This window comes from Microtus ochrogaster, chromosome 16 (assembly GCF_000317375.1).
Source record: "Microtus ochrogaster isolate Prairie Vole_2 chromosome 16, MicOch1.0, whole genome shotgun sequence".
NCBI lineage: Eukaryota > Metazoa > Chordata > Mammalia > Rodentia > Cricetidae > Microtus > Microtus ochrogaster.
In genome coordinates this window covers 9,732,977-9,745,679 of record NC_022018.1, presented here as the reverse complement: position 1 = coordinate 9,745,679, position 12,703 = coordinate 9,732,977, and the positions used below count along the sequence as shown (strand labels likewise).

General features: G+C 47.5%; 1 protein-coding gene across 1 annotated transcript in view; it reads right to left on the bottom strand.

Moving 5' to 3' along the window:
• Positions 1 to 1,019: 1,019 nt before the first annotated feature.
• Positions 1,020 to 12,703, bottom strand: part of Prkce (protein kinase C epsilon) — a 530,068-nt gene continuing 518,384 nt past the window's right edge. The window contains exon 15 of the mRNA XM_026783064.1: positions 1,020 to 2,311. Within this exon, the coding sequence (XP_026638865.1) occupies positions 2,165 to 2,311 (147 nt within the window). The 3' untranslated portion in view covers positions 1,020 to 2,164. The remainder of the gene's footprint in view (positions 2,312 to 12,703) is intronic.

Here is a 12,703-nt window from a genome sequence, read left to right as displayed (position 1 = left end):
ATTATATGATATCTGAGTATGATGGGCGTATTATCATGTTTTTCTAAACAATGAGATGATACCACCATGAAGATGTTTCTGTGCTTGTTATCCACTCCAAAAGATAGTCTTCCCCCAGTATGTCAAATCACTGAAGATAAATTAAATTAACCTAATGTTCTTCATCACTTCCCTGGTATGCCAAACATACAGATTGATACAGCATAGTATTTAATATTTGCAATCATCATAAGAACAGATCACAGTTACACCTGAGTTTTTCATTAAAAAAAAAAAGCAGAAGAGAACTGAAGGTCATTATCAGTAAGAAAGGCTGTGCTCAGCCAGATGCAAATAGGGACACATTTAGTATGGGCCCAAAATAGTCACTGTCCAAGCTTGGCAACCACTATGGAGAACATTCCTCTCCGTCTGCCATCTACATCAGGGCGTGACGGAGCACAGGAGAACCATGTGAATTTAGTATAGCTCATCATATGGTTACATCTTTAACCCAAAAAGAAATAAACAAATACAAGGGGCCCCAGCCCTCCCTAGAAAGACACATACCTCTCTCTCAGTAACTTGAGCCGATAGCTGATAAGAGGATTGCACCTGGACATTATTATAGCTATTCTTTCATCGACTACAGTTGTATAATATGCCTGAGCATGCAGCAGTTGATACCTCTAGATTCAATGAGTTAATTCCACAGGCCTTGCAGCAAACACTATATACAAAAAAAAAAAAAACCTCAAATGTACAAAAGGCAAAAAGCTTCATTAGTGCCACTTTGCCACTCACAAGTATATTTAGGGGCAGTTGGGAAATCCACGTGCAACAGTTGGAATGGATTCCATTCCCTGCTAAATCAGTTCAATAAAATAGGTAATCAAATGACCTTCAGGGAACATATACACAAAGCCACAGAGAACCCTTGGGAGTCAGAGACTAACACTGTCAGCATTATCTATGGGAGGTAATATTAGTCCATTAAATAGAGTCCATGTGAATTGCCATCGCGTGCCACCAAAACTCTGGCCACATCCGGCTACCCTGTCGGTCTTCAAACCATTTGTTCTTCAGTCTTCTGAGCCTTCTGCCTGACCCAGGCTGAGCTTCCTTCCTCACATTCCCACGCAGATACTGCATTTTACATACCGAATGTTCCAAACCACAACACAGTGGTACTGCCATTTTGTAGAAGTGCACAGAAGATAGAGTTTATGCTGGGAACTTGGGGAGGGGGGGAACCGGAGCAAGAATTTGGGAGTTGAGCTTTTCTGGAAGCTCAGGGTCTCAGTTGTTGCTCTGGCGGCCTCTGTGCTCAGGGGGAATTCTCACGATGATCAGCCAGAGTTTCCCTTGCTGCCTTTGCATAGCCCTCATGTGTCACTAAAGCACTAATAATAAACTTTGGACGACTGGATTCTCACTGTGCGTTAGCCCTTTAATATCTAACTGCATTCACACTGGGATGTCTATCTTTTGGCCAATTAGAAAGTGAACTTGATAACGGGTTTGGTTTTTTTTGAAATGTTAAAGAGTTCAAACTCAAAATAATTACTTCCAGGAGATACAAACGTACACAACTTTGGCATGCTCAGAAAAGCTAGAACCAAAGCAAGCAAGAATGTGCAATTCCAGAGCGAACTGACCCAGCTGGTCAGCCTGAGCATCCTTGGGCTCCTCCCAGCAAGGGCGTGCCTTGGGGGCACCTGCCCTTACAGGGAAGAAGCACCAGTCTCGTCCTAGGTAGGAGTGTAGGGATGACAGGCTGGGGAGGAGGAGGGATGAGAGGAGAGGAGAGTCAGGGTTCCATATCCAGCGGCAGAGCCAGAGTCCTGCTGTTGGCTTTCTTTGTTTTCCTTTGTAATAAAAGAACTGAATTGCTTCAGGGTTGCAGACGGACGGACAATCCAATTCCCGCACTGCACACAGCTACCCACAGAGCGATACAATTCAAATCGTGTGTTTCTGGTCGAGTCCAGACCCAATAGTGCCTTCTGGTCACTGGGAGGGTAGGGAAGGACGTGGCCTGGGGTGAGGGATTGTAATAAATAGAGTGGACATGGGGCTGGGGCTCTGGGGAGGAGGAAACGTTCGAGACCTTCCGAGCCTCTGCGACGTGGAATTTTCTCAGCACCCTCCTTGCAGCGTCAGCTAATCCACCCGAGGCAGCTTCTCAGGGCATCAGGTCTTCGCCAAAGTAGGAGAAGCCTTTGAATTCCTCCTGGTTGATCTGCTTCACTATCGCTTCATCCACAAGCGTAAGGATCGGCTCTTCCCGGGTAAAGTCCTGGTCAAAGTTATTGACGTCTCTTTTGGTTTTCTGTGGAGAGAAAAGAGAAGGTGCTGTGTTGAGGCTTGACGTCTTTCCTGAGGCCCCTCTCCCCTGCAGGGAGACTGGGCATCCAGGTGACCAGCCTCTCGCCAACACTAGCCTCTAGCTACTGGGAGCAGATACAGGGCTATTCCAATGAGGTAATAATGGATGGCCCCAGGACCCAGAGGTGAAGAGGAGGAGGAGAGCAAGAATGAGTTAAGGTGAGGAGGAAGACGGTGCGTGAGTATGACGGAAAAGCAGGGAAGTGGGATTCCCGAGGGCTGAGTGCGCAGTGTGTGTGTGTGTGTGTGTGTGTGTTTGCGCGCGCACGCGCGTGCGTGTGCATATGTGTGTGCGTGTGCGTTTGCGCAGACTGGGAAGCACAGCTGCTATCTCCTATCACCTTTTAGCATCACTGTAAGTGTCCATCTCCTTGAAGACAGTCCTTGTTGTACCTAGGGGATAAACTCAAATCCATCTGCCCAAAGTCTCCCATGTTTTCCACAGAGACAGACCTGATAGCCTTGCCATTTGCTTCATACAACCTCTCTGAGGAGAAGGATGGGTCACCAGTAGGACAGGGGGATGCCTTCTTTGACTCCTGTCCACCCTCATCATTACCTGACTTTATGGTCCCATGGCTTGGTCATTATTACAATGTTGATTCAACATTGCTTACAGTGTTTCCATGCTTTTGTCTATACTAGTGGTTCTCAACCTGTGGGTCGAGACCCTTAGAGAGGGCGGAATGCCCCTTTTATAGGATCACCTAGGACCATCGGAAAACACAGCTATCTACATTAGCATTCTTAACAGTTATGAAGTAACAGCCTAATTTTATGGTTGGGGTCACCACCACATGAGAAAATGTATTAAAGGGTTGCAATACTAGGAAGGTCGAGAACCACTGCTCTAGACCATAAGGGCCTTCCTTCTCTTGGTCAACTTTAGGTTGATGGCAGCTCTGCCGCAATAAATAAGAATCTACTGAATTAAGTCAGAAAACCTACAATGACTTATTCCCCAGCTCAGAAGGACATGCCCACTAGACATTCAAGTTTCTAGAGGAAATCTATGTGGTTCCTGGTTTCTAGGGCTTGGATAGAGGGAAGCCATCAACACACCCACATATTTATTCTGGTTTGGGGAGAGGATCAGGAACTGTCAACAATACCCCCACCTTTAAGGGCTTACACTTGAGTAAAAGAGCCAGCGTGCTTGTCTGGGATGTGCTGTTTTAGCTACGAAGAACTTCCTCAGGGAAGTCAGGATTTGGCTAGGACCTGATGAATGGTTTAGAACGCGGTGGTACAGATGAGAGGAAGGCGGGATAAAGCAGGGGTCAAGAACACACAACACACTACAGAACAGGGGGTCTTCCGAGCTGCCTGGGCCAGAGCCCAGTGACGGATGGTCAGAAGGTAAGGCTGGCGTCTGGCCACAGACACCTTCCATGCCAAGCCTATAGAACTGAGCACAGTGTGGAGGTCCAGTGGAAAGGCTGGAGTCCCTCCAACAGTGTCCTTTTAGACACTGGTTAACTGGTAGTTAGTGGCCTAGATGACGAGATACACCTCATAGAAACGTTAGAGTCACTATTTAAAGGATTGTTAGTAAGGAAATATGCTGCCCTCAATGGAAACCCGTAACCTTAAAGGTTAAAACGTAGTCTGTGTTTGAGACAAAGCTACCTGTTGTGTCTGTTTTTGGACAGTCACCATGAGTGTGAACAAATTCAAATCTCTGAGAAATTTTAGAAGAAAGAACCCTGGTCCATTTTGCTTAGGCTAGACTTCCTCAAACTCAACATGAAACTTTCCATCCCGAGCTCCTGAATAATGTCTTCAAAGTTTCCCAAGAGGAAAATTCTACAGGGAAGTTGGGAGGTAGCGCTCCAGAGCTTCTGAAGGCATCTTCACTTTCATTCGCTCATTCGATCCTTGGACCAGGCAAGCACTTTGATTCCAGTTTTCTAGCAGAGGCAACTGTGACTCAGAGAGGTTTGGTGGCTTGGCTGGGGTTACCCTACTGGGAAAGAGCCAGACTCCTATCCAGGTCTCAGTATGATGTCTCCTCCCCTAGAAGAACTTAAGGAGATGTGAACCCTGTAGAAAGGGGATGATGTACAAGACAAAGGCCAAGACCAGGAGACATGTTTTTAGCATGTTTTTAGAAGAACCCAATAATTTTTTTTTTTAAGTCAGAAGGGCCTGGCACAGGCAAACAGGGAGATAGCTGGAAATCACAGTGAGAGGGAATAGGGGAGGCTGGCAGAAGAGCCAGCCCAATGACCCAGATTAGACAGGATGATGGACAAGAAGGTGCAGGGATGAGCTACTCGTCTGTGAGTTACAGAGCTCGGGGCAGACACCGTGAAGGAAGACAGTGTAAACCACGAGAAGACAATAAATGTCCAGAAACAGGGTCTGTGGCTGGGTATGACTGTGGTCCCTTCGGAGGGGATCTCAGACGTAGTGTGGTCTTCTCTGACAGGAAGGTTGGCCTGGGGCAGGATTAGCTCTTCTCCTTCTGGGGTGTCTGAGCCAGAGGAAAGGGAGGACCTGAGCAAAGAGCTGCTTCAGAGAGGGACAACAAAGTTGGTTCCTAGGGTGATGTAAGCCGGCTGTGGGGCGGTGGTGACTGGGGAAGAACATGGCAGCAGTTGTTCTGGGGAGTCTCTGTGAAAGGAGGGAGGGGTCCCAGAGCAAAAGGATGGGGAGGGCTGTGCTCAGTGAAGGATGGACAGAGGGATTTTGGGGGAGGGGGGTAGAGAGGTAGCAACAACTTGTAAAGTATCAGGCATTGTCCAAGGGCACCCGAGTGGCACATCCTTTAGTGGCCACAGTGAAAGGCTCCTGGAGGAGGAGGTAAGGTCCACAGGATAGGGCGGGAGGAAGGATCCATTTGGAACAGAGCTAAAGATGAGCTGAAATTCCAGGGCAGGGAAACGTCTGTCCTGGTCCACCCTTCAACTAGCCACAGAGGAGGGCAGGGTGCATAGAAAGAACCTCAGAAAACCCATAGGCTCTTCGGCATTAGCTGCCTTTGTTTACTTAATGGCTTGCATTTCATCAGTCAGTCATTAGTGACGGATTAGTGCTCATTACTCATAGGCACTGGCTTGCTTCCTTGAGGTCAGCTGGGCACAGCAGTGGAGCGAGAGTCCACAGTGTGTCCACGCTTCACAGCTCGCTGGTTCTGTGTTTCGAGAACCGGGCTCAGCTGCTACTTCTAGACATGATTCTTTCATGAGCCGACCTGGAGAGTCTTCTAGTCATTTCTCAAGGGAATTCCAGAATCATCTGAGCGCATTCAAGAGAGCACCCCATTTTCCCCTCCGACAGGTCATCTAGGAATACTGCTGGGCATCAAAGCCATGTTCGTACATGGCCGCCGGGCGTTCTACCATAGAGTCACATCCCCATGCCAGAGGATGCCACTCCCGCTGGCCTCTACAGACGACGGGCCACAGCTCCTTGCACAGCTTGGCTCCTGGCCCTATTTCCCTGAGAGATATTGTAAGTGCATGTTAGTCACCCATTTCCAATTTAAATAGATAATAGCCCCCACGGGATGCAATTCCTGACTGTTGGGGACGGGAGGCTTGGGACATTTTTACAAAGCCTCTCTCCCTCTATCGCTGCATAGGCAGCATAGGACCCCCCAAACGGAAAGGGCTGAGATGGTCTCCTTTGTTCACTAATTTTATTCTTCCCAATACTTCTGCTTTCTTCACAGTACACCCAAGACTCAACTGCACAGTTCAAACTTGGACGTCACTGGTCAGTCCACATGCCTTCCCAGTGCTCATACTGCGTAGCCTAACACGTGTTGCTGGACACATGGAACATCATCCTGACTCTGCAGACCTTCCCTCATCTACAGCCTTTCTCACAGCCTCTGGACCACACTCAGGGAGGATGCACGGAGAAAGACAAAGACCGCTGTCTCTGATGTTGTCTTTCCCTGCTTACAGGACACTGATGTTAAGCTTGTGGGCACTGTTTTTCTGTCTGTGAAACTGTGGAGGTGACAATACCCTACAGGCTGCCAGGTGTATTAGGTGAGCACCTGATGGCAGTGGGCACCGTGTGCTCACAACACACAGCTCTCAAGTGTGTCCATGCCACTGAGGAGCATCTTGGAAGCTAGGGGACAACCCTGCATCTCTCTCTATACCTCCAAATCCTAAGCCAAGTGTTACCTTGGGGCCTTCCTGAATGACCCAGCACTTTATTTACTGATCGAGATTCTTCTACAGTACCTTGTGATTCTGAGAACCAAGTCCCAAGTTCTGATGCCTGCTCACTTTTAAGGCCTTTAGGATCCTGTGCCTGTGTGTGTAATTGGAACGGTGTGCTCTGCCATCACTACTGGGCACTGCTGACCCGTACGAGGCTCCACACTCACAGGGCGTCTTCATGTCCCTGTGATTTGCACAGCTCACCTTCTGCCTGGAGTACACCCTCTCTTCCCAGCCTGTAGTCCTTCTCCGTTTCTCTTTTCTCTCTCAGTGTGAATGCCCTTCCCTCAGAAAGCCTTGCTTGTCCGCTGTGAGTGGTCTGAAAGGGCCCTTGTGAGTGGATGTCCACCACTTCTCCATTCTTGTGCACCGTGGGCCTCCCTGCGAGCCCCGTACAAGCCGGGATGGGCTTGAGCTCACCGTTCCACCCTCAGCGCGATGCCTGTGATTGACGTCTACAGGCGTCTGCTGGAGCATCTCCTACTGCGGCTGTGTCTAAAGCAGCAAAGTGACCTGGATTCAGGGCCAATGGCTGCCATTCTGCCAGAGGGGTTTGTCTGATGGGGAAGTGGAGGCGGGAGAGGGGCGGAATAATGTCTGACTCACGAGGAGTCTGCAGTTGGACAGTCCAGACAAGGCCCGAGCCCCAGGGGCCTATAAGTGGGAGTTAGGCCTAACTGATGGGCTCTCTTGTCCTAGTGCCCCAGGCAAAGTTAGGTCTCTAATTGCTGCTACAAGATAGGAACAGTAACCAGATGGGGTTTGGGGAAATTCCATCAAGGCAGAAGCGTTTAGGGCCTCGAGTTCTAAGATGAGGTGCTGGGTATGTATGTTAGAGGTCAGCATCAGAGGAAAACAATCCCTGCTTCCTCTGGCATTTCTTCAGCAATGGAAGCTTAGGCTCCAGAGATCCAAACCTGGCTCCAAGGAAGAGGCATGTTCCCGGCATCCACAGTGGGGGATAGAGGAAGAATTTGGGGAAAGCAGCTTCATAGCTTCCCACATCTGAGAGACTCCACCCAAGAAACAAAGCCCCAGGGACCCAACTTATCCTTCAGGCCAGGAGGCCCTCTGGGTAGCATCGTAGACCCCAGCCAGCACTGAGGTGGGTTCTGGTTACTTTTTGCCTGGCAAGGGCGATTCTCTCATAGCCCTCATACACTGAGCTCCTAATGCCAGCTCATGGAGGAGCTGTACTGTTTGTCTCTGTGACATCTGCCTCTGTCCTGATCTGACGGCCAGATTAGCTGATGACTGTACTCTTACGGTCTGTGTCATGGGACTGGCCCTCAAGTGTCTGTCTCGCTGGTCCCTCTCTGGCTCTTCTGTGTGAGTGACAGTGACAAGATAGCACAGTGGCAGAGTTCAGGAAACCACGCCTTACAGCTGTGGCGGAAAACAGGGGTACAAGATGCCTATGTACGGCCTCCTATTAGGCTTCTCTTGTCTCCCTCAACACCAGCATTTCCTGACTCCCTGTCTTCCCAGGTCCCCATAGGTCAGCCTCTTGCATTTGACTCTTCTAATGTGTCAAATGGGTCACCTTCCTCTTCGATAGTCCTTGAGGTATCCACTGCAAAGGAGGTGACAGGAGATAGATACTTCATGTTTATGAGCTAGAACCAATTTTATTTCATTTAAACAACTCCTCCACTGTAAAAATGTCAATATTCTAAGTTTTACTTTTTCCCCTTCATAGAATGATCCAAAACAAGAAACAAGAATTCCAATCAGGAAGCTGCTTTCTCAGCATCTACTAACTGGGTCTTTTGACATGCATGCTCATTGCAAACACATGCTCATCAATAGAGCATACGGAAAGAGGCGCACACACATGCTGGCATGTAAAATTAAATGGAATAAGGAGGGTTTTATTCTGGAGTGCTGACTAGCTAAAATGAGGGCTGGGACAGAATTTCAAGTTAACTCGCAAGTTAGAAACTTCTCTAAACACAACCCTTTACAGTTCCTCCTTATTTAATTATTTCATTAGTTATTTAGTTGTTTTTGATACAGAGTTTCTCTATGTGGCTCTGCTGTCCTGGAGCTCTCTTTGTAAATCATGGTGGCCTTCAATTCAGAGACCGCCTGCCTCTGTCTCCGAGTGCTGGGATCAGAGGTGTGCGCCACCTCTGCCCGGCTAAGCATTCATTTCTATAACTCTCATCCGGGAGGGGGAAGTGGGAATACACACACTTGGAGCACCTCCCCACCAGTCAGAAGTTCATGGCTTCACGGGATTTACCATTCTTTCTCTAAACATCCCCAAGTGAAGTCATGGAACTTTCTAGATTCTTGCTTTAAGAACACTCAGCTCCGGGTCGCTAAGCTGATTCAGAGGGTAAAGGTATCTCCTGCCAAACCTGAAGACCTGAGCTGGATCCCTGGGATGTGCATGGTGGAAAGAAAGGACCAACTTCTGAAAATTGCCCTCTGATGTACACTTGTGCCTGAGCACGCCCCCATACACATAAATAAGAAATGTAAAAATATCAAAAATAGCATCCATCTAGAAATAACCCCATATTTTCCTAAATACTATTCCTGAAAGCTAGGAGATCATGTGCCTGTCTCCAACTGCTTGGCTCTGTTGGCTATTCTGTCATGTTCAAGTTGGCACAAGCTGGGGCAGCCACAGCAGAGCCTTTTACCACAGGGCCTAGGGCAGTGGCTTAGTTCCAGATCTACATGGGAGTCACTTGGGAGGGCCCTAACCAATATGGTCAGTGCTCTACATCCAGAGAGTCTCCTTAACTCCTCTGAGGTCTGGCCTGGGCATGAGCTGTTAGGAATGCCTAAGTGAGCTTTATGAAGAGTAATTCATGACTTTCTCTTGGGCTTCAGTTCCCTCTAAGGAGTTCTTGCCCTAATCTTTGTAGGCTATGTTTCTCTTTTGGGGAAAATGCATTGCACACATGATCACAACTTTGCTTCATTTAATTTTGTTTTTTGGGGTGTGTGTGTGCTGAGTATGCGTGTGTGGTATATGTATGTGTGTTGTGTGTGTGCTGAGTGTTGTATGCATGTTATGTGTGTATTGGTGTGGTGTGTATATGTGTTGCATGTATGTGTATTGAATGTGTGTGTAGGGTGCGTGTGTGTGCTGTGTGCATGTGTGTGTGGTGAATGTGTGTGCATGGTGTATATGTGTGTATGCTGAGTGTGTAGGTTGTGTGTATAGTGAGTATGTATGTTCTGTATATGTATAAGTGTGTGGTTTTATGTGTTTTGTTTGTGGTATATGTGTGTAGGTGTGGTGAGTATGTGTTGTGTTCTGTGTATGTGGTATGTGTGTGTGCATATGTGTGGTGTGTGTGTGTGTGTGTGTGTGTGGTATGTGGTGTGTGTGTAGGAGGGTGCTGGGGATAGAATAGAACCCTTAGCTTCATGCATGCTTAGCCAGTGTTCTGCCACTCAACTACAGCCACAGCCTGTCCCTGTGTAACAGAGGCTGTTGGTCTATCAAAAAAAAGCACAGCTGTCCAGAAACCTAAGCCTTGCTGCAGATCAGGAACTCGGCTCCACAGTGGTGGGGCTCGGCCTCTGTATTTCAATAGCTCTGAGGGATTCAGATGCACAGCCTGGCTGAGGCTATGTACGGAGGGTGGATCACTTTCTTTTTCTTATAAGCTTCAAAACAGTCTTTTGGATGTTGAAAAGCTTGTTCAGGAACCCCCAGTTCTGGATTCAGCTCCTTGAAGTTCATGCTAACTGGGCATTTCTTCAGTTTCTCTCTTCCATCTATACTTGATACTTCTTGAAAAATAATAAAATAAAATAACAGAGACATCTGAAAGCTTGCCAGTGAACCACACTGGTTTCTTTCTAAGCCACTTTGAGAGGTAGGATGCTCAGTAGCTAGCCTTCATGCCCTCTGCCTGACCACCTAGATCAGAGGTTCCTAATCTGTGGGCTGCCACCCTCACAAGGTTGCGGGTCAGGTATTTACATTGTGATTCATAATAGTAGCAAAATCACAGCTATGAAGTAGCAATGAAATAATTTTATGGTTGATGATCAGCACAGCATGAGGAACTGCAGCATTAGGGAGGTTGAGAATCTAGATTCTATTTGTATGGTTGCAAGTTGCCATGTGGATGCTGGGACTTGAACCCCTGGAAAAAGCAGCCAGTGCTCTTAACTACTGAGCCATCTAGCCCCCTAGATTTTATTCTGGATTCTCCAATTACCAACACTTCTAGCCTTGGGCAAATATGTCATCTCCATGTCTTCATTTACATAAAACAGGGGCGTTAATCCTATACCCCCGCCATATATTTCAGGATCAAGAGACTGAATACACTCAAGTGGGAATACCAAATGCCATAATTATGAGCATGGTCCATCTCAAACATCGATCAAAGCCGTCGGGATGGAGCAAACAGCATCATCTTTTGGTTGATCCAGGAAAAGCCTTCTGTCTGGTGTCACTTTGTAGCAGCAATGTCCTTTCATCTCCTATGCCTGCTAAGTCTAGAAGTGGCCAGCCTTCACTTACAGCAAAGAGTCAAGTGTGTGACCACTCAAAAGAAGCTTCCTTAGCTGGTTATATTTAGGAATATATATGTATATACAATCCATATGTGCATGCAGGAACAAATGATGACAAAACAGGCCAGGAATCTGAAGGAGAGAGGGAAGAGGTATATGGGAGGGTTTGGAGGGGGGGAAGGGGAAATGTCATGATTAAGTTACAGCCTTAAAAAAATAAACAAACAAATGAGAAAAACAAAACAGAACCTTGTGTGCCTGTTCCACCCCCCTGGCTTTATGTTCCCTGATGTAACATCCATGGTAGTGGTATGTGGGCTGTGCACCCTGGTGGGATATATGTATACTTTCTGAAACAAGGCAACATGAAGAAGAGCAAACAGCAGAAGCCAGATTTTGCTTTGAGCACTGCTTCCTGTTGCTGCTATCTATGAAGAATAGGCACGCACAGGGCCCTGGGGGCCTGGGGCACTGGGTGCAGCAGAGCCTGACAAAGTGGGGCCAGGTGCCTCTGGTCCTGATGTCACCTGCCTGAAGCCAAGGCTCAGGTGCCTTGGTCTTCTCAGTCTCCAAGAAATGCCCACACCACCTGCCCGGAGCAAGGACTCAGTGCTTAAGGCTTCTTATTTTCCAAGAAGTGTCTCCACTTGCTTCTCCTCTTTAATGATCTGAGGTTCAAAATTAGCCAATGCAATCTCTGACAACTATCCATTCTCCGCTGCACGTGGGCCACAGTCCTGGAGTTGTGACCACTACTCTCATTTCATAAAGCTGCTTGAGCCTTGGATCAGAGAAGAAAGCCGACACTAATTTCTCTTTGAAACATGAACGATGAGCTTTACAGCAGCTAAATTCAGAACCCTGCACTCAGTTCCTGGCCACTCCCTGGTCTAAAGAGGGAAAAGGAGGTTTGGGGGAGGAGGTGGTCGGTACACAAAGACAGGAACCACAGAAGTCACAGATGGGGGACCCCACAATCTCCAATCCCCATCACAGTATGGCAGCTCTCCGTAATAACCAACTTCTGCGGGGCATTGTGAACATTCTCTCTCTCTCTCTCTCTCTCTCTCTCTCTCTCTCTCTCTCTCTCTGTTGTAACTTAACCATGGCATTTCCCCCCTTCCTTTTTCTCTACACACATACACACACACACACTTCTTGCCTTCCTGGCCTAGAACTCAGTCATCCCCCATGTCTTTAGTGTGGAGATGACAGGCATTGTCCACCATACCTGGAATATTCACATACATGCAAGTATATAATATATACATGTAAGATGTATGCATTTATATGTAATACATGTGCACATCCATTTCACTTTTTAATCTGGTATCTGGTGGAGGTCTAATGTAGGTCCTCACCTTCTACCTTGTAGAGGCACAGCCTCTAGTTTCTGCCCCTGTGCTCTGCACTCCAGGCTGTTGGCCCAGGAGCTTCCAGCTGAGATCCTGTCTCCACCTCTGATCTCACTTTAGTGTGCTGGGATTATGGGTGTGTACCACTGCAATCAACTTTTCACCCGGGTTCTGAGGCTTGAACTTCGGTCATTGTACTGTGGACTCCTTACTTTTAGATGATAAGACATCTCCCAAGCCATTTTAATTAACTAATTATTCTATCTATCTATCTATCTATCTATCTATCTATCTATCTATCTATCTATC